This window comes from Saccoglossus kowalevskii (genome assembly GCF_978046115.1).
Source record: "Saccoglossus kowalevskii chromosome 4 unlocalized genomic scaffold, keSacKowa6.1 SUPER_4_unloc_1, whole genome shotgun sequence".
NCBI classification, from domain to species: domain Eukaryota; kingdom Metazoa; phylum Hemichordata; class Enteropneusta; family Harrimaniidae; genus Saccoglossus; species Saccoglossus kowalevskii.
The window spans coordinates 255612-278864 of NW_028188616.1; the positions used below are offsets into that span (position 1 = coordinate 255612).

At 32.3% G+C, this 23253-nt stretch overlaps 2 protein-coding genes across 3 annotated transcripts in view; both read right to left on the reverse strand.

Annotated features, from left to right (window-relative positions):
- Positions 1-6458, reverse strand: part of LOC144345461 (uncharacterized) — a 58085-nt gene extending 51627 nt beyond the window's left edge. Inside the window, exon 1 of one of the 2 annotated variants that reach the window (XM_085496224.1) lies at positions 6313-6458. In XM_085496224.1, coding sequence (XP_085352350.1) covers positions 6313-6382 — 70 coding nt within the window. In that variant the 5' untranslated portion in view covers positions 6383-6458. Of the gene's footprint in view, positions 1-5010; positions 5074-6312 lie in introns of those variants that run through there. The other variant, XM_085496226.1, reaches the window with a different exon arrangement.
- Positions 6459-6646: 188 nt separating this feature from the next.
- LOC100367864 (uncharacterized) overlaps positions 6647-23253 on the reverse strand; it is a 44556-nt gene continuing 27949 nt past the window's right edge. Inside the window, exons 12-18 of the mRNA XM_085496227.1 lie at positions 18661-18822; positions 13559-13667; positions 11215-11339; positions 10810-10852; positions 10452-10515; positions 8199-8220; positions 6647-7723 (exon numbers count right to left, since the gene is read on the reverse strand). Of these exons, the coding sequence (XP_085352353.1) occupies positions 6892-7723; positions 8199-8220; positions 10452-10515; positions 10810-10852; positions 11215-11339; positions 13559-13667; positions 18661-18822 (1357 nt within the window). The 3' untranslated portion in view covers positions 6647-6891. The remainder of the gene's footprint in view (positions 7724-8198; positions 8221-10451; positions 10516-10809; positions 10853-11214; positions 11340-13558; positions 13668-18660; positions 18823-23253) is intronic.

The window sequence follows — 23253 nt, forward strand, 5'->3', positions numbered from 1 at the left end:
TTTTGTGTACAGCAATGATGACAAGGGTCCAAGGGAAGCCATCACAGGACGACACCCCTAGAAATAGGTCCAGGGGAATTAAGCAATCACATAAATGGGCCTGAAGTTTTGATATTCTGAAAAAAAAAATGTCACCTAATTGTGTGTATTTACCTGATTCAAGCTTAATTTTGAGCTGAAATCAAAATGTTTATTAGTGCTAAAATTGCCCAAGGGAACACAGTTACGGTGACCTTAATTCAAGGCAAACACTGATTATAAACAATGACACAAATTGGTGTGAAAATTATGATGTTATAAAAATTAATGATACCACTGCTGTATATCAACATTGAAATTGATAAAAGCCTTATCAATATATCATGATATTTTTTTAAATATTTTAGTTACTATATAACTATTAAGACTGAATCTAGGCTGTAGTGTCTCAGGCACTTGTTAAGTCATCTGACAAGACTTTAATCATGGTCAGAGTTCCATTATTATCGTATAATATCACCCTCCTGTCAGCAGAAAGTCTCATGACCAATATTACTTATCAAGTTCTTTGTCTGCTTGTATCAAAGTCTATCACTTTACAATTATAGTGTTTAGCACACAAAACTAGAAACCAGAGCCCTGAAAATCTATTATTATTCAAATCACAGCTATTAAATAGAGACTAAATCCAGTAATTCAATGTTGGTAGAACTCGCAATGCCTGCCACTGTAAGGCCAAAACCACCGTGATTTGTACATGCAATGCCTGTCACTGTGAAGCCAAAAGCACTGTGATTTGTACATGCAATGTACCTGTATTTATAAATATTTTATTAAAATATATGGAAACATGTCTATATAGTGCAGGACATTAAAATTTACAGTTGCTATGTATTGTAATAAAACATAATGTCAGAACTGCATTTCAGTTCTGGAATGGCAGACATGCTTGATTTTGATGAACTTTTAGCACAAAAATGGACGCCGTTTAGCTATCTTGAATCAAATAATGAAAGAAATGGATATACAGGTATGTATGTCGCCTAAGAAGTTTGAATGTGATTGCAGAGCCAAGCATGTCAGAGATAAAGGGGGAAATGCTTGGATGCACAGAGGTCAAAACATAAGTCCCCATTTTCGGACTGTATCTGAATGAAGACTAAAAAAAACACAATTATGAATAAACATACAGATAAGAATGAGCTTTAATGAATTAACAGATATACCGGTATGTATATATATATATTCTGATATACCATTTTGGTTTCCTCTCACAGATTTTTATAGTGAGTTGAATGTAAAATATAAGAAACAAAATTTTCACTGGATTTTATTTTCACTGATTTAGATAAAATAAATTTGAATACATGCACAAGTATATATTAAACCTGCAATGTGTTTTTTTTTTTGTGGCCATCAAGAAAAAAAGGTTATATGGTTTGAGGATTATTTTTTCTTTTGTTATTGTATGGCAATTATTTGTGTAAACATAGCATAGAAATTTATTTGTATAATGTTTTTAATTAATGTTATTTATCAATATGATGTAAGTTCCTAACATAGACTGTTAAAAATTTGTTGTTTCACAATCTAAGTTTTCATTTTTACCAGCTCAACTGGAAAATTATACCCATCTCAGGAGTAATAGATTGAAACAGCATCAGTAACTCAATGAATCAAACATGGGTATTTAGAGACAAATAGAATAATGATTCAAAAAATATGTGCATAACGTTTACAACCTAAATTTAATACCTCTTAACACATTTCAACATCACTACCAAAATTATTTTATTTCCTGTTTACCTGAAAGGTTCAAAAAGAATGATGTACATTGTTATGTAATTTTTCATAATCACTGTGCACAGTATTACTGTAGTTTGTTACATACATGTACCAGGAGAATATAGATTATATTGACATCAGTGCTAAATTTAATACATAGAGCATAAAGCATGTAGTCCGTCATCAGACCTAATGGAGGTATTGCTGTTTATACAGGCTACCTATGCTGTATAAACACTACTAAATAGTTTCCCAGTGTGAACAAAACCACACAATGCATACAGAGACCAGAATAGCTTTTTTAAATTGCACTGTCTATTTTATTTTCTGCATAGTATGTGTTCATACAATTGTTCAATTTTATCTACATGTTTTTTTTTTCTTACTAGGGGCCCAAGCCATTTTTTTTTCTTCTTTCTTGCTTCCATAATTTTTTTCGTCAAGCCGTTAGAGAAAAACCGCTGAACAGAATAGTCTGAAAATTCTCTATAATGATAGCCCCTTATGTGAACTGGTGCAACATGCTTTCAGAATTTTGATTGGTCAATTAGTTTGGCAGCCATATTGGATTGAAATAAAACCGGGAAGTGGCTGTTTGACCACTTTCTGAGAGGCGTATAGATTTTTTTATGGTATATAGTACAACTCATATGTAATAGACATCAGCAATAAAAACTTTAGCGGTCATGTGACTTTTTGTTTTTCCTAAAAAACGACAAAAAACACAATGTTCTCATATTTAGTACTTAGCTTCTATTTATGAAACCCATTTATGTTTGAAAATTTATTATGATTGGTCACATGGTTTGGCCACCATTTTGGAATATCTTCTAAACAGGAAGTAGTTTTTTACTCATGCCACACTTGAGGGATTATCTTTAATATTGCTGCATGGCATCTCTATATAAAACCCTTTCAGAAAGCTAAAAAAGATTTCAGATCAGTCACATGGTTTGGCCGCCATCTTGGATTTTAGGCAAAATTGACCAAAAGTTTGGGCATTTGTTTCTTAGTGGTGCTTCAACTGATCAACTAGATACGTTGTATATATCATGTTTGACCATTGTTCCATTTGAAACAAATAATATATAGTTTTGATCAGTCACGTGGTTTGGCCGCCATCTTTGATAAAAAATAGGTAAAAATAACCAAATGTTTGGGCATTTGTTTCTTAAAGATGCTTCAACCAATCTACTAGATGTTTTTATAAATAATTAGAAAAATAATATAATTTGATCAGTCACATGATTTGGCCGCCATCTTGGATATTGTGCAAACAGAAATTGTTCAATTACATGTGTTGTATTGGTCCGATTGGAATAAAATTGTGTACATGTATTCTACTCTTTAGATACATTATTTCATCTGAATGGCATATAGCTAGGTCATGTGGCTTCGCGCCTATGGGGTGGGACTTCTAACTTAATTAATACATGTATGCATAACTGCTATATCTTAAGCACTGTTGCATCTTGGAAGATAAAACCTTCTGAATTATGATTAAAAAATAACAGATGACCATATATGGTCATGTGAACTCATTAATATGCATAACTGTCATATCTGTAACACTATTGCAGAACGAGACATGCAACCAGTGATATAATGAATGCATCAAACAAAAGATGTAACTGACATAAGAGAATACCATATATGATTATGTAACCTCATTAATAGACATTAATTACCACATGGCTCATTCTTATTCTCAAAAGCATATTTTGATAACCAAAACAGGTAAATACATACACCAACTGCATGTTATTTTGACCTCATCATACAGATCATTAAAACCACCCTAATAGGAATTTAGTGACCTCATTATTTATGGAATATACATGCTTGAAAGCTTGGGCCACGGTGACGCCGATTGCAGCTTTAATTTGTTATTGTTTTCATATCAACTTTCAAATATTTTTATACTGTATATTCTATTTAAGTTATTAATTAGCAGCAAATGAAGTTTACAAACTTTGTTTGCTTTTATATTAATTCATCTACAAAAAACCTTGCATGTGAAACTTTTTTTTTAGTGATTACCGGTATATTATTTTGATTGATATGCACTTCTATACTTGGAATTAATTTTTTGCTATTTTCACTGAAGGAATGATTCAGTGAAAATAAAATCCAGTGAATATACCTTTGTTCCTATATTTTACATTCTACTTGTCAAAAATCAGTGAAAATAAATTCCATACAAAACACCTAAAAAGTCTTTTCAGTGAAAATTAATTCTAGCTTAAAATATATTTTACAGTAATTGAAGTAGAAAGGAAATTGGGTAAGACAAAAAAACAACAATTGTTCATTTCAGCTTGAGTTTAAGATGTAATATAATGTTCAATACTGGAATAAAAGGTCTAGAACAATATATTCATATTTTGGATATGGTGAATTTTCAAATTTATTTTTATAGAATTTAATTTTATCACTCATATTTTGAACAGTTTGCAAATAAAGTAAAACCAGAAAGATTTTAAACACTGGTAACACAGGGGTTATGAAAAGCTAAATTCTTGGCAGTTTTCCATTCAGTCAGGATATTAGGAAGAAACATGCACATGTATTATTACAGACCAGTAGCTTACTTTATAGAATTACATTGAAATATTTAAAAATTACATTTCATGTAAACTGATCAAAGAGCAGGAAATTATAATGTTATAACTTAGTCATAGAATAAAAAATTCAGTAATCATGCAAACAAAGTAAGGCATCGATTTTACTGAAATATATCTGAATACTGTTTTATAAATATATAGGGTTACAGAACTAAATCAAAGAAGTGGGTTATAAAAGAATTCACCCAATACACAGACAATAGCAATCGATGTGAATAACACCTGAATCATGAATAGCATTAAAAGTATGTATTGCTGTAGTATCTTTACTTCACTGCACATCTAGGTTGGAATGATCAAAATAAGTTGTATCAAGTTTCTGAAGTTATTGTATTTGTTTAGACATATACACATCATGATATGAACACATGGTATGGTTGTTATTTTATTAACAAATGTTTTTCTGAAGTACTATAGAAACCATATATGAAATGTAACTACTATCCCAGTAATTATCATATTGACAGCATAACAGTGAATCAAACACAGTATGTGCTAACCAAAGTACTTTGTACTGCATGGTATACAGTAGAAATCTAAAACACATACCTCCAAATTACTACAACACTAGGCTGTTATTATTGACTCAAAGTAGAAACTACTCAAATTAAAAGTAACTTACCAAGAAACCCCCAGTTGAATTCCTCAGTAAAAGACAATACAGACATGCCAGACATTGTATCAATGTACAATTATACTGCGAAGTCCCCTTGGATCAACTGGCAGATTTTTGTTTGTACAACTACTGGAAGGTTGCTTAACAACAATTAGGGCCAAGCCAATTATATTTATGGGGCTGTCATTAAACCATGATTCATTCATATAACAGAGTAATTCACAATTAGACAATGAACCATAACAAAAACAGAAAATTGTTGACTGTTGTTTGAGCACCAAAATTAACTTTTGTCGCCTTACTAAAAAATAAACCTGAATTTTTTCCCCATATTTTTCACAGTCTAATTGTGTCTAAATTATGTCTAGTTGGTTCAAAATTAAACAAAAAAATTATAAAAAAATGCACAACTTGGTGCACCAAAATTCATGATGAGAGAACAGTGTTTAATAATAAAGATTTAGGAATGTTCTAGGTATGGGTTATTATCTGCTTGCATGACCAAGAATAATGCACTGCATGTAACCCTTGCATAAGCAACACTACATGTAAATCTTGGGTGTAGGATTGCATAACAATGATAAAAGTTTACAACTTTAATCAAGGCTAATTATATTGACATCAAGGAGTGTCATCAAAATAATCCATGTCATATAACTGATCATATAGACAGTAATTATGTAACTTAAACATATACTGGAGCATTAAACTGGGATGAGACTTAGATAATTTGGGAGTTCAATGTGATATCAGTTAATGAAAATGAATTGCTTTTGCTGTTCAAAACTACACATATTAGTTGTGCATGTATTATCCCTGATATTGCTATAGTTACAGAACTATTTTAAGAGCATAGGATTTATTAGCCATTATTGTATTTGGTGATGCATTGCTTCTTCTATAGATATCAATGTTTTATTACTTGACCTCAGAATTAACAAATGGCCATTGTTGATAACATTAACAGAAATTCACCACAGGAGGGCTCACTAACATCAATCATGTACTTACCCCATGTAAGAGGTGAAAAGGGGACCACCATCAATATTATTTTATAAAAAACTGTCACCTAAGACCCCACTACCATCAATCGTACACTTTGCTGATCTGTGGAAACTTATTTATAAGCATGCATATTGATCAAGCAAACAGGAATGGGATTTTTGAGATCAAATATGGTTGTTAAAAACAGATAAACAGACAAACAACAGACAGGCATTAACAACTCTAATCTAAAATACCACAAACACAAAATTAGATTAAAATCATGGTAAGCATGGAAACTATTTAAACAATAAGAATCTTTACCTGAATGATGATTGAATGACACTGGATGACCACTCAAATGCATAGGTCCATCTTCATCATATATCACCATGGTAACATCATTGTCATCACTACAGTACCCTATGACAACCAGAGCATCTTTTATATAAGGTCCTCACTTTTACCATCAGCATCCTCTTGAAATTTTTTTTTTTTTGGGGGGGGGGGGTCTCAAACTAGTTTTGGAAGGTAGTGCTTTGAATTGTGAGGATGGTTGCAGTTAATGGTGAGGGGAATGGCGAAGTGAAATAGTGCACATGCAAAAATTATAAACACAAACACAAATGAACAAATAATAGTGCCATGGAAACAATGCAACGATGGATAAAACAAAATGAGATTTATCAAAATTATTAGTCAAACATGAATAAAAAAAAGTTGAAGTGAGTGTTATTTTCTTTTATAGAAATTATATAAATGATCATTAAAAAAAAAAAATTGATTTGGAGTTTGAAGATTGGTATGATACGATTACCGGTAGTAGGATTATGAAAAAACATGTAAATTTATGTTAATTGGAATGATTATCAGTGAAATGGCATGCACAAAAAAAACATAACCCTATCTGCAAGGGGGCTGCTGGGTACCTTCAAATGTTTGATTGTTACGTCTTTCCTCATTGTTATCAATATTCCTTTTGTTTTCATCAGTTTCAAAGTTTTCTGTCAATGATTTGTTTGTTTGTTGATCATCATTTTCTTTCCTCCCCCTATCATCTGCTTTCAATCTGTCAGTTGCTTGCATAATTTTGATTTTTGCGGTTTCTCCCTCATCTTGCTCACTCTGTTTTGTTACATCATCATTGGAAGTACTCAGAGGTAAACCTCCAGACATAAGTTTGATATTTTCTGATTCTTGTTTATCTGGTTCAGTCATCATAGTTATATCATCCGCTATTGTAATCTGAGGTGACTTTTCAGTGGTCTTATTTTCATCCAAATTTGTTATGATTTCATTGTCACTCTTTTCCTCAGGTCTTTTCTCTTCACTGCTTGTTACGTTGTCACTCATTCCCTCTGGTCTTTTCTCTTCACTGCTTGTTACGTTGTCACTCATTCCCTCTGGTCCTTTCTCTTCACTGCTTGTTACGTTGTCACTCATTCCCTCTGGTCCTTTCTCTTCACTGCTTGTTACGTTGTCACTCATTCCCTCTGGTCCTTTCTCTTCACTGCTTGTTGTCTCAGTGACATTTTCCATTCTACTACTCTCACATCTGGGTGTTGTAGCGAGACTAGACAATATCTCATCAAATCTTGGTGTATCATCAAAGAATGGAGTCCCAGAGCTTTGACCTGAAAAACTGTTGAATGACAGGTTGTCTCTGCTGGACGTCACACTGGGTGCAACAGAGTTGTTTTCCTTTGGTGATTGTGGTGGACCTGCTGGCATAGATCTGAATTAAGACAATATATAACAATGTCAATCAAGTAAATCTAGTAAATTCCAACAAACACAAAACAATATTTATGAAGTAACGATGGATGGCAGGAATACGCATCTCAGACAATGTATAAACCTATGAGTGAACATGTATAATTTATTCCCAAGTTATATATTTCTATAATTCTTAAAATCAAAATCTTCCATGTGAACCTGATTAGTCACCAGAGAGGTGGATTAATTAACACTTCACAAGGTCCATGTAACACCCCCTCCCCATAATTGTGCAAGTTACCCCTTAACTCACACCAACACTCAAACACAAACAAAATACAACATATTAAAAGTTACCCATTTAACTCACACCAAACATATTCTACTCAATGATTTATAAGTACATTATTGTCTCATCATAGTTTCCAAATTTGAAGCATGCACATTAACTAAAATTGCTACTAAGTCTATATCACTAGTAATATAATACTTACTCATTGTCTTCTTGTCCTTTGACTATAAGAAATGACAGTAGAAACAAGAGTTACAGATTTGGACTTAATGTTTATTCTCTACAATTTCGACCACTTTTAATTAATTTTTTTTGAAAAACAGTCAGGTTTTTAGAATACAAGATAACAATAAATTTTCGACCAGTCGATTTTTTAGATCAAAAAATTTTACAAATATAAAAGTTGGGTTATATACAGTTGCAGAAATAGAATAGTCATAGAAAGTCATGTCTCTAAACAGATTTTTTGAGTAAAAATAAGTGAGCAATTTCCGGTGAGGTCTAAATTTAGAAGGTCAATAAATTACAAAAATTCGCCCAATAATAACAAGGCGAGCAAATTTTTAGAGTAGGTGAAATTTTAGAGTTTTTACGCTGTTTTGTTTTTATGTGATGTAAACTATAGAAGGGTGACATTTTAATCTAACAACAACTTCCCTCCAACTACACTTAACAAACATAATTTGCAAATTTGTTCAGTGTAGAAAATGGGAGAGCAAGGACTATTACGTAAGGTTATATGGTTACAACTATAGATGAAGTGTTCAAACTAATTCAACCTCATAGCAGTATAGGTGCTCTTTAAATGTATAGGCTGTAGTCATAACATTATTGTTATAACTTGATTCTGTATTGCATAGATTAAAAATTAATCAAAGAAAGCTTAGAAAGAACTCCCGTGTGCTGAGAGTATTGGAGACACATTAAAAATTAATTAAAAATTACTTGAACTTGAGATATTGATGGAAATGCAGAAAACTAATTATGCAAATAAGGTAACTAATATGAACACATTTAAGTGTAAAACTAATAAGGTCTGCGCAATGTAAAAGTAATAAGATCTGCGTAATGTAATATCTATGTACCAAGTTTCATTGAAATGTGATTAGAACCAAAAAATTATTGTGCTAATTAAGAGAATTAATATGAACAGATTTTAACCCAAAATTAATCAGGCTGTCTATTGTCCTAGAGCATTTATGTACCAAGTTTTATTCAAATGTGATGATCAATACTTGAGATATCAGTATTAATTAATTAATTATGTTAATTATGTTAATTAGGTGATTAAGAAGCATAAATATTTACCAAAACTAATATGGTGTATAGTCCTACACATGTAGGTTCATTGAAATGTGATGAGCACTCTTTAAAAGTTTCATTAAAATTCAATGAGTGGTTCTTAGGACAAATTAACTAATTAAGCAAATTAGTAGTTAATATGCACAATAATTTATCCTAAAATTAATCAAGTCTCTGCATAGTCCTAGAAGATCTATGTCGCAAGTCTCATTGAAATGTGATGATTAGTACTTGAGATATCAGGTGACGGGCTGAAAATTAACTAATTATGCTAATAAGGTGATTAATATGCACAAATATTTCTCCAAAAACTAATTAGGTCTCTGCACAGTTCTCAAGTAACTATGTACCATGTTTCATTGAAATGTGTTCATTACTACTTGAAATATCAATAGCTAAAAATTAATTAATTATGCAAATTAGGTAATTAATATGTACTGATATTACCCTAAAAACTATCTGTGCAGTCTCATATGACATCTATGTACCAAGTTTTATTGAAATGTTATGATTAGTACTTGAGATATCAGTGGAAAAGCCGAAAATTGATTAATCATTATGCAAATTAGGTAATTAATATAAACAGATTTTTACCCAAAACTAATGAAATCTGCGCATTAGATCAGAGCATCCATGTGCCAAGTTTCATCAAAATCCAATGAGTGATTCTTCAAATATCAGTGGAACAGTCATGGAACAGCTTAAAATCAGTTAATTATCATGCAAATTAGGTATTTAATATTCATAGATTTTTACCAAAAACAAATCAAATCTGCGCATTAGTTCAGAGCATCCATGTGCCAAGTTTCATCAAAATCCAATGAGTGGTTCTTCATATATCAGTGGAACAGTCATGGAACAGCTAAAAATCAGCTAATTATCATGCAAATTAGGTAATTAATATTCATAGATTTTTACCAAAACCTAATCAACTCTGCGCATTATCCCAGAGCATCTATGTACCAAGTTTCACCAAAATCTGATTAGTGGTTCTTGAGATAACGGTGGAACAAAAAAAGTGACATACATACATACATACATACATACAGACATACGGACATACAGACATACAGACAGGGTAACTGCAAAGACTCCCTTTTGTGCTTCGCACACGGGAGTCAAAAATTGCCTCTTTTATAAAAGTTTTACTAACCTTTAATATGAACTGGTCCAGAGATAGACAGGAACTGTAATGTTGGTGGTAATCTCGGAAGTTCCTGAAAAGTGCCAGTAATGTTTTAAAATTAATATTTAAAATAAAATCTGTCAAAGCTACCATCTCTATAACCCACAGTCATCCCATAATGTTGTGTTTGATATGGTACCATAAAACAAATACTAAGGAAAAGCAAATACATTTCAGTTCTCATGAAAATCAAGTTCAATGCAATGTTGCATTCTAATGTAAAATTTGTATAAAATTTTTAATAAGCTGTTAAATGACAAACATTGAAATGAAAACACTGTGATTTTAAAAACAGTAAAATAAATACATAATAGTTGTTACTTACTGCTTCAAACCCACTCACACCTGGCATTCTTCCCATTCTACTTCTGAAATATGATTCAAAATATTAATTATAATTTATTAATTTACTTACCCCCCCCCCCCCGGTATACATCGCTTTTTACTGTTGAAAGCTGATCAAGGCAATTGTTACATAACAATAAGCAGAAATACTAATAATAAAATATATATATATATCTGGATAATAGCAAAGTGGGGTTAAATTAACAAATATGTACAAACAAATTAACTATATGCTTTCTTCAAGAAATATGTTTCTTAAATTAGTCCTAAATATTATAAAAGAAAAGTTAATTAACAATCAATCATTCAATAATACCTTTTCCAAAAACATGTCACTTCTAAACACACCATAGAAACATGAATGTGTATGAACTGAAGGTCTTACCGGGGTCTTCTATTCTGTTCACCTCCGAGGTGGTTTACCATCACCATCTTAGCCACAAGTTCACTATCAACAGATGTAGTCATGTGACTAGCAGCTTGATTCACCCTTTGGTTGCTAGTACTCTCCTGCAGCAAAAAATGTTAAAATGTTTTTTCAGTCATCAGAAATGACGAATCCATACGCAACAAAAGCCACAGGGAGGGTGTGGGGTTCTGTTATTATTACACATGTTCCATATTTGATTATTTTAGAAAGAACGTGAAATAAACCGGCGTGGGAAACCCCATTGCCCTGTTCCAAGATAGCCCTAGCAACGCGTACCAGTGTAGAACGCGTTACACTGTCTGTATGAATGAATGAACTTTATTGTTCCCGTGTAAAAAAGAGTACATAGGGTGTTTGCAACAATAAAGAATTTTTGTTAACAAGATAATATTTTGAAAATAACTAGAATGAATGTACTTAAAATGTATGAAAATAAAATAATCAGATGACTAATCTGAGTCACTGTCCGAATAAATAACTCATGGACGCTTAATTGGGGCCACAACAGAACCATAACTTGAACTGGACAACTATGATACACATTTTATGGTGAAGTTAAAAGTTCCCCCACAGATCTGTGCATTGGCAAACATGCCATGCAACCGCGGTACTTCACTGACGGGAATGACTTTCGTCGCTGCATGCTATTGGTAATCTTTATTTGGAACTGAGTAACGCCGCAATGTCGCCAGCAGAAACCTGTTACCTCGATGTCGATGGTTGCGGCTCCATTGCAATTGCTGATTTCGCGAGGAGTAGATCTTCCGAGAGCCTTTCAGGGTTTATAAAACTCAGTTTCCAGGTGGTCAACATACATTAAGTTCTCCCAATTGTAGTATTCCATGTGATGTACACCTAATATGCCAAAAATGTTGCTGAACGATTTAAACCGGATAAAAATAGTAGACGACAATTTGTTTACAAAATAAAAATAGTTTGGTTGCCAATGGAATACCATGTTCATTCGCATATCGACCGTGAAAATACTAAAAACATTATTGCATGGGTGATATTAGTTTTAGTCAAAATAAGTGACTCTCTAAATGTACCATTACTGTTGTTCAAATTTCATTTTACTCGGCAACTATATATTCATGTACCCCAAGAGAAAAATATCGTACTTCTAAATGTTGCTTATTTCTGAAATGTTTCGAAAAACTGTGCTTCTGAAGAGACTACTTGGTCCTTTGACTACTCAGTCCTCATTTGCATATGGGGTGTGGAAATACCGATTTTGATTTCAGGGATGAATCAAAATAAACTGCAGTACATATGTAATAAAAACAAGTATTGCATGCTTATAATAATACTACAATAATGTAGAAATTATAATGGAAAAAATGCATTTAATGCTACTTCACACTTTTCTAATCGATCATACATATATTCTGCCTTTAAAAATGCAGAAAAATGACTTAATTTAGCACCAATGCTGTTTTCAAGGTTATGTTTAACTTAATATCCCAGCCCCTTCCAAAAGGCTCCAAATTGAACTGACAAGTCATGAACATCTTTTTCCATTGTGACTATCATGAGTTGGAGGTGAACAAGTGTATCAAAGCTACAATTCGACATGATCGTTTGACAGCCATCACAGGTGGTACTTCTACCACATTCAGTCTGAAAAATCAGTATCAAAAGATCATATTTAAACATTGCTAATTCAGTTCTACATTGCATTGTAAACAATACCATCATCAACAATAGCAATCCTCAATAATCCTCAGAAAGTTGGATCAGTACAACACAGCATTATGGTTGGGTAATAACAGACTTGACCTCTCAGGTAAGAATGTTGTTGCAGGTCAAATACTGTAAAATACTTTATTTTTGCTTGGAATTAATTTTTGCTGAAGAAAAGATTCAGTGAAAATAAAATCCGGCAAATATACCTTTTTTGTATGCTTTAAATTCATCTCTCCAAAAATCAGGGAAAATAAATTAAAAACAAAACACCCAAAATGTCTTTTCAGCAAAAATTAATTCTAGCTAAAATAAAACATTTTACATTATTGCAGAAACCATCATGGCAGGAGTTACCTTAATAATAATAAATTCTGATGGTATATAAATTATATTGTAATAAAATGTGTGCATAGTTTTGATCAATTCTCTTTCTTCATTATAAAAGTGTTGTGGAAATCAATAACAATGAAACACATTTTACAATTTTATTTCCCCCCAAAAATGTAATATTCTCCCTATATATAATAATTTTTGAGGCTTGATCAACTAAGTGCCTGCTCCTTAAAATCATGATTTTTGAAGTACCCTGGGTGACAAGTAAGGTATTACATACCCTTGGAGTGGTCCATCTTTCTCTGGGTGTAGCAGTGCATGTAGTTGGTCTACTAGGCATTGGTACAGATCCTGCAGTTCTCAAATTCTTCCTTGCAGAATCTGGCTTCCTATCAAATGAAACATAATGTCAACATAGAAATATAGGAGCCCAATCAAAACTGTGCATTTTTAACATTGTGCAGTTTCAATTGCAAAGTAACTTAAGGATGAATGAAATGAAATGTAATGCAAATCCACCATGCCGTAGCTGCCAGCCTGCACCTGTTTACCATCACCATTCTGCAGAACTGAAAGTACTTATACATTATTTACTGTGACAAGGCAAAGCAAAATAATGAAATGAATGATTTGTGATGTGATTTTTGCATAATAAAAAACCAAATTACATTACATAAAAACATTAACTTAAGGATGAATGACATGGAATGTAATGCTGATCCGCTTTAGCTGCCAATCAGGCCTGCACCGGTTTTACCGTCATCATTCGCAGTACTCAAAGCACAATACATTGTTTATTGTGACACAGAAAAGCAAAATAATGAAATGAATGACTTGTGATGTGATTTTTGCATAATAAAAAGCAAATTACATTACAAAAAAAAAATAAAAAACATAGTAAAATCAAGTTCATATGGTGAAGGCATATTATACCATGGTATAAACTTTTATGAAACCAAAAATAGTGACACATTCATTATATAAATGCTGTTTAATGAGCAATCCTATATAGGATAAGATAAGAGTTGCAATCAGTGTGATATGCACTGAAGATCCCATTTGAAATAACATAAATTGAGTAATTTCACTTTTCTTGCATATTTGCAGGTAATTCTGATTCCTTAATCAAATTAATATGGCATGTGTCAATCACATTCTGTAATGTCATTAACACAGAAATATGTTGGAATAGAATCTTCATCAAGTATACATGCAATCATTGTTGCATACCCTTATCGTATAAATCACAATAAAATATTTACATGTATAATACATATATTAGAATTACATGTCAATGATATCATTGAAATGATTCTACATAGAATATAGAGCTGCTGCTATCAAGTAAAATTGCCTTCAGAATTGATTACAGTTTTTGAAAATATATAATTTCTGGAATATTATTGAACTGGTCACAATAAACATGGCTGAAACTATACAGAAAATAAAGTCAATGTTTTTTTTAATTGCCAACTGACACTTTCATTCTTGAAGTTTTCAGGATTTTTTGAGGGGATTGTTTTTCTTTTTATATGATTTGTAGCAACTATTTGTAGGCAATGGTATACAGTGCAGCAGAGTGAAAAGTGAGTTACCAATCAGAAATTTGGAAAGGCATATGTTTTACTTTTTTTTTAAATTTGGGTTGGTTTGCTATACACAAGAAACATTGACAGACAAGTGTGGATGTTAGTAATAATATAGATAAACACAGTCACTTGTAACAAAAAAAAATTAGAACATTATTTATCCAGTCCTACACATAGGAGAAATACATTGATACCAAAAATGAAATTCTGAAATGCCTCAGGTTTGAAGAAACTTTTTGAAATATTAGCCAATTCCTGACAAACTCATGTTAAGCCAAGAGTGTTCAGGTGATTGGTTGAGGAATCTAGTGGTAATATACTTTTGTCATATAGTCATGGTTTGCACAAAACATTGGGGTGTTGAGAAATTTGAGTGATGTTTTACAAGTGACTGTGTTTTATTCGTTGACTGTTACTATAGATTACATGGAATGAACAACACAATTGATTTTCTCACACATTTCAGTCAGCATTTTCTCCAAAGTATATTTGACAATTATTATGGCTGCATTTTATATTTAATTTTTAAATTAATGTTTTCCTGTTCTCTCCAATAATGCATTGCATATATGCTCTGTAGTGCAAAATTTGATTCAAGTGAACAATTTAAATGTCATTTACCTTACTAATCAAGTGAATGTACTGAGCACAATTACCAGTCCTGATCAATATCGTTAGTTACCTAGCAATGTATTTGTATAGGCAACACTAAATTCACTAAGCTTTCTGGGCTCATGGGTTAAACATTAGTTGGTTCATAGATTGTGCAGTGTAAAATTAGTTGTTGTTATGGCAACAAAAAACATAGTTGAACTCTGGTGACCTTGCCCTTTGTTATATAATATAATTCCCTTTAACATAGTTTGTTTCAATATAAATATACATTGTCATAATTAATTTTGAATACAAAAAAGTTTTGGGGTTGAACTAACAGTGGGGAATCAGTCTACCGAATGTCCTTTAAAGATGTAAATATCTTATTTGTTTAATTATTTTAAGGGACATAATTTTTGAGCTTTATTCAAAGTAATTCAGATATTTTAGTATAAAAACAAATGCCTCATTGCAAAAAAAAAGTGCTGCATTTAGACGTGAATAGATTCATAAAACATGCAAGATAACAGAAAATCTTAGCTGGCTTTTGTCCAAGTATTTTGTACAGGTGTCTGTCAAAAATTAATGATTCACTGAGACAAATATGAACTGCCTCATTGTGTGACTACTGTATTATATGAAAAGTAAAAAAAAAACACCCTTTATGAATAGCTATCATGTTGCAAGCTCTGCTTTAAATAGTTAGTTGGTGTCCAGTGGCGGGAGAAGTCAACAGTACTGTTGCCTCCTGAGAACCTACATCTTCAAACACTGCAATCTTTGTTTGAAGTGAGTTTTTAAACTAGTATTATAAAAACTCTATCATTCTGTTCTAATAGCTGAAACATATTCCTGTGAGTTTTCATATGTCGAATGAACTGTCAAATACAGAATACATATATTTTAGAACAATTTTCTTTTCAAAATGTGGATGAAATGTTTTGCTTTTTATGTATTTTTTATGTATTGTTTTTGATTTGATAACTTTGAACTAAACATATTTTCTATTAGCTTCAGATCTTGATCAAAGTTTGGTACCCAGTTCATAGGAGTGCTTATATTGATTTTCTGACATCTTGTTTTCTGTAAAGATTTATTGGTAGGTTTGCAAATGTGTATCAGACTGTGCAATCTCTCCATGAGTTGGTTTTGAAACCCAGTAAGGGATTCTGTGATACATTACCAAGGATATTATTACAAGATAAATCATTTGCTTCATTGAACACATACAACAATGCATATTTCCACTGAGATCAGTGACCTTTGATGTGTATCACCAGTGATCAGTCAAGTAGAAACAGTCGAAATATTTTATCAGTTTTTCTCAATTTTTGCATGATATTTTCATACAGGACATCTGTTGTTCAAACTCAGGGAAGACTTTACACTGATGAACAAGGTGACCAAGTTTGATGAAGTTTGGAATAGAATTAGTAAAGTTATCATGCACACAATAACAATTATTAACGACGACGACAACGACGACGACGACGACAACGCCGGACAAAATTTTTCCCTTAATATACCTTTCCCTTCCATCTTTGATGGTACGGGCAAGGTAAAATTATCTTGAATATGAATTTAGTGATGCATTAAAGAATAATTATGTAAATATATGATATTTAGAACCTCTATACCAAATAGATTCAGCGCCTTAAAAGGTATAAAAAATATGTGATTTTGTGTGAGTGAGATAAAGGAGTGATTTATGGACACGAGCAGTGTTACCTGAGAACTTTGAAATAAGTGTAATTGCCAAATCCATCATTGGACCACCTAAAATAGATAGTTACAGCAAAAAAAACACAACAAGAGAACATTTCTTTTAGATATGTTACCAATAAATCACAAAACAATAATATAACCACTCATAGCAAGCTGGTGAATTAAAAAAGATGACATGCATGGGAAAATGATGAAATGACCAGATATAATATGATCAAATAAACCAGGACAGTCACTTCAAATCAATAAACTTGTGTTCAGATTCATATCAAGCAGGTATCGGTTTGTAAGTTAATAGCAGGTATCGGTTTGTAGGAGAGTGGTGCACGTTATTCATTGAAACAAGCAGAACAAGCTGAATAAACAATTTATCTGTTAACTCTAAATGTATCTAATGTATTCAGTGTCTATAGTACTCTTGGTACCATATTTCTGGTGTGTTAAGTGTGGTAAGTTTTATATGTGTATTGTGTCTGGTACCCTTCATATGTGTATGATACCAGATATCATACCTTTAATAATGTGTCTGGTACCCGTTATCAAATGTGCCAAGTGGTACCCTCTCTATGTGTATGGTGTTGGGTACCCATCATATAATGTGTCTGGTACGTATTCTCTAAATAGTGTGCCTGGAGTCTGGTACTCTATAAAATGTGCTGGGTATCTTGTATTTCATGTGTCTGGATTCTGAAACCCTGTAATCATGTATGGAGTCTGATACTTCTACAATGTGTTGGTACTCTATGTGACTGACATCTGGCACCCTCTACATGTGTGTAGATGTGTCTGGTACCACTATATAATGTATCTCTAGGTGTATAGGACCCTCAATGTAACCTATAGTCAAGTATGGAGCGTATTCTCTACATGAACCATCTGGTACTCTCTATATGATATGTCTAGTGTGTCGTAGTATCTATACATCATGCTTGGTATCTGGAACCAATAAAGTTTTTCTGATACCCTATTAATATGTCTGAGATCAAGTTCTTTTTGGCACGTGCCGACTCGGTCCCGACTGTTCACACACAAGTTTTGGTATGTGCCGACTCGGTCCCGAGTCTCGGCACGTGCAGAGATCTCTAACGTGAATGCCACTATACTATATTATACTACCGGTATACATGTACTATGTCTGGTACCCTGTACTTAATGTCTGGTATGTACCCTAAATAAAGTATTGCCTGCAGGCATTATATAATGTGTATATATTATATACCTGGTATATGATACTCTTTACAAAATGTATCTAGTATTCTTAATGTAATCTATATGTAGTATGCTCGCTCTACCTAATGTGTATAGTACCCTGTATTTAATGTGTATATGATTTGTTTGGTAACCTATATGTGATATGTATATCTTTGTATCTGTAGTCTAGAACCTCCATACATGTACACAATAGTGCACACTTTTCTTAACTTGAGTCATCACTGTGTGTCTACTAATATGTCTACAACCCGGCTATACTTACTTGTATCTCGTAGTATCTGGCTGTGTTTTACCACTAGTCTTGATGTGATTCAAGTTTGTTTCCCTTGCACTTCTGGCATGCATGCTGTATTCAGATCTATCAGGTAGCAATACAACAGGTTCACCTTTCTGGTTTCTTGAACTACTCTCAGAACTGATAGAGCTATGAAATGGAAAAGTACAAAATATTAGAGACAAATTTCTTGTTTCTTAGTTGCTAGACTTCCACAGTTGCACAGTGCTGATTTTGTTTACCAATCATGAGGAAAAACCTACAAAATGGTTGACTTTGTTATGTTTGGTCCATTTTGTAATGTCTTGTCCATTTTGTCATGTCCAGTCCATTTTGTAATGTCTAGTCTATTTTGTTAAGTCTAGTTCATTTTGTCGTCTATTTTGTCAAGTCTAGTCCATTTTGTTGTCTATTTTGTAATGTCTGGTCCATTTTTTAATGTCTGGTTCATTTTTTTGTCTATTTTGTCATGTCTGGTACATTTTGCAATGTCTGGTCCATTTTGTAATGTCTGGTCCATTTTGTTGTCTATTTTGTCAGGTCTGGTCCATTTTGTAATGTCTGGTCCATTTTGTAATTTCTGGTCCATTTTGTAATGTCTAGTCTATTTTGTTAAGTCTAGTTCATTTTGTCGTCTATTTTGTCAAGTCTAGTCTATTTTGTTGTCTATTTTGTAATGTCTGGTCCATTTTGTAATGTCTGGTCCATTTTGTTGTCTATTTTGTCATGTCTGGTCCATTTTGTAATGTCTGGTCCATTTTGTTGTCTATTTTGTCATGTCTGGTCCATTTTGTAATGTCTAGTGTATTTTGTTAAGTCTAGTCCATTTTGTTGTCTATTTTGTCAAGTCTAGTCCATTTTGTTGTCCATTTTGTAATGTCTGGTACATTTTGTTGTCTATTTTGTAATGTCTGGTTCATTTTGTAATGTCTGGTCCATTTTGTTGTCTATTTTGTCATGTCTGGTCAATTTTGTAATGTCTGGTCCATTTTGTAATGTCTGATCCATTTTGTAATGTCTAGTCTATTTTATTAAGTCTAGTTCATTTTGTCGTCTATTTTGTCAAGTCTAGTCCATTTTGTTGTCTATTTTGTAATGTCTGGTCCATTTTTTAATGTCTGGTTCATTTTTTTGTCTATTTTGTCATGTCTGGTACATTTTGCAATGTCTGGTCCATTTTGTAATGTCTGGTCCATTTTGTAATGTCTAGTCTATTTTGTTAAGTCTAGTTCATTTTGTCGTCTATTTTGTCAAGTCTAGTCCATTTTGTTGTCTATTTTGTAATGTCTGGTCCATTTTTTAATGTCTGGTTCATTTTTTTGTCTATTTTGTCATGTCTGGTACATTTTGCAATGTCTGGTCCATTTTGTAATGTCTGGTCCATTTTGTAATGTCTAGTCTATTTTGTTAAGTCTAGTTCATTTTGTCGTCTATTTTGTCAAGTCTAGTCCATTTTGTTGTCTATTTTGTAATGTCTGGTCCATTTTTTAATGTCTGGTTCATTTTTTTGTCTATTTTGTCAGGTCTGGTCCATTTTGTAATGTCTGGTCCATTTTGTAATTTCTGGTCCATTTTGTAATGTCTAGTCTATTTTGTTAAGTCTAGTTCATTTTGTCGTCTATTTTGTCAAGTCTAGTCCATTTTGTTGTCCATTTTTTAATGTCTGGTCCATTTTGTTATGTCTGGTCCATTTTGTTGTCTATTTTGTCAAGTCTAGTCTATTTTGTTGTCTATTTTGTAATGTCTGGTCCATTTTGTAATGTCTGGTCCATTTTGTAATGTCTTGTTCATTTTGTCATGTCTAGTCCATTTTGTAATGTCTAGTCTATTTTGTTAAGTCTAGTTCATTTTGTCGTCTATTTTGTCAAGTCTAGTCTATTTTGTTGTCTATTTTGTAATGTCTGGTCCATTTTGTAATGTCTGGTCCATTTTGTTGTATATTTTGTCATGTCTGGTCCATTTTGTAATGTCTAGTGTATTTTGTTAAGTCTAGTCCATTTTGTTGTCTATTTTGTCAAGTCTAGTCCATTTTGTTGTCCATTTTGTAATGTCTGGTACATTTTGTTGTCTATTTTGTAATGTCTGGTTCATTTTGTAATGTCTGGTCCATTTTGTTGTCTATTTTGTCATGTCTGGTCAATTTTGTAATGTCTGGTCCATTTTGTAATGTCTGATCCATTTTGTAATGTCTAGTCTATTTTGTTAAGTCTAGTTCATTTTGTCGTCTATTTTGTCAAGTCTAGTCCATTTTGTTGTCTATTTTGTAATGTCTGGTCCATTTTTTAATGTCTGGTTCATTTTTTTGTCTATTTTGTCATGTCTGGTACATTTTGCAATGTCTGGTCCATTTTGTAATGTCTGGTCCATTTTGTTGTCTATTTTGTCAGGTCTGGTCCATTTTGTAATGTCTGGTCCATTTTGTAATTTCTGGTCCATTTTGTAATGTCTAATCTATTTTGTTAAGTCTAGTTCATTTTGTCGTCTATTTTGTCAAGTCTAGTCCATTTTGTTGTCCATTTTTTAATGTCTGGTCCATTTTGTTGTCTATTTTGTCATGTCTGGTCCATTTTGTAATGTCTGGTCCATTTTGTAATTTCTGGTCCATTTTGTAATGTCTAGTCTATTTTGTTGTCCATTTTGTAATGTCTGGTCCATTTTGTTGTCTATTTTGTCATGTCTGGTCCATTTTGTTGTCTATTTTGTAATGTCTGGTCCATTTTGTTGTCTATTTTGTAATGTCTGGTCCATTTTGTAATGTCTGGTCCATTTTGTCTATTTTGTCATGTCTGGTCCATTTTGTAATGTCTGGTCCATTTTGTTGTCTATTTTGTCATGTCTAATCTACATTGTATTTTGTCAAGTCTTGTCTATTTTAATATGTCTGGTCTATTTTGTTGTGTCAGGTCATTTTCCTAGTCTATTTTGTCATGTCTGGTCATTTTCCTGGTCTATTTTGAATTTTTTAGTCTATTCTCTATTCTATTTATTATGTCTAGTCTATTTTGTTTTCTATTTGTCATGTTTAGTATATTTTCTGGTCTATTCTGTTATGTCAGGTCTATTTTGTGCTCAATTTTTCATATCTGGTCTATTTTGGCATGTCTATTTTCTGAACTATTTTGTCATGTCTGGTCTATTTTGGCATGTTTGCAGGTCTATATTCTGGTCTATTTTGTCATGTCTTGTCTATTTTCTGGTCTATTTTGTTATATCTGGTCTATTTTGTCATGTCTGATCTATTTTCTGGTATATTTTGTCTAGTAGAAAAAGAAATCTATTAGGTAGAAATGAGCAGTTTTACTAATAACGGGTAACAAATTATTTCTGAATCACTTCTTCTTTATTTATAATCAACACTGATGGACATGCAGTCACCTAGCAACTACAGAACTTGTATTTTTTTCACTCAGAGTAGCACAGTCTGTATCTGGTGATGCTTGATTATTAACAATCAACATTTTTGTTCGCTTCTACTAAACTTTTATGCTCAAGTTTAACTTGTACAAGAATTAACTCTTAGGTAAAAGGAACATTCAACATTTTGAAACTGTGCTAATATATACATGTATAACATGCAACAGTGAGAATTTTCCTCACATTAAATCAAACACACTGTTATAGTTATATTTAAAACATTCATGATATCAAGAAACCAATTAATTAATACTGTAAAATCTGTATTAGAAACCGCGGCTTCTATTAAAATGGTACAATGCAACAGGGGGGATGCGGCTTCTAATAGAGCATCTACACATATGAGAAATGATGAATTTTTGGTTCTCAATTATTCAAAAAAAATAGGTGCGACTTCTATTAGGAATGCGGCTTCTAATACAGATTTTACGGTAGGTATATTCTTACATTAAATTTACAACAAAACTTTAAAACATTTTATACTAAATAGTACCCAATATTGCCATAAAACATGATTACTGTAACATACTGTATTTAGTGGAACTGTGAAACCAGTATAAACTAGTTTAAATCAGTACAAACCAGAGCATAACAAATATTTTCACTGGTTTGCAAAGGTACATTGTAATTCTAATCATATAAAACAGAAATTAAAATTCTGTCCTTGGCTGCTAAGAAATATTCAAATTTAAACTCTATTTGTTACATATTTCCTTATATGGTAATATTGAGGACTAGTAAATAATTTAAATCCCCCTTAGTACATTAAAGTCTATTTTTTATACCATCATACACTTGGTATATATATCACATCTAGCAATGGTAAATGACAGTCACATCTCTATGTTTTGCCAGTGGCTGTTTACAGTAAATGTAGGAATTAACATTTGCACACACTTAAGACATCCAAAAATGAACTCCATGCTAGATGTGATACTCCACATTACAGCCTTTTATCTGTGTATCCCAAAAAGAATATGTGCATATCATGCATTATAGCAAATATATATATTAGAATTATTGACAATCACTGAAAGCCTAAAGACAAAGATGTGATGCCTCCTGTTATTGTTACAATTAATGTTCCAAATATAACAGACTCAACAATGAATCAATCATGGCCCACTACAGAGGACAAGCAACTTTCAAAGATTGTCAAACAATATG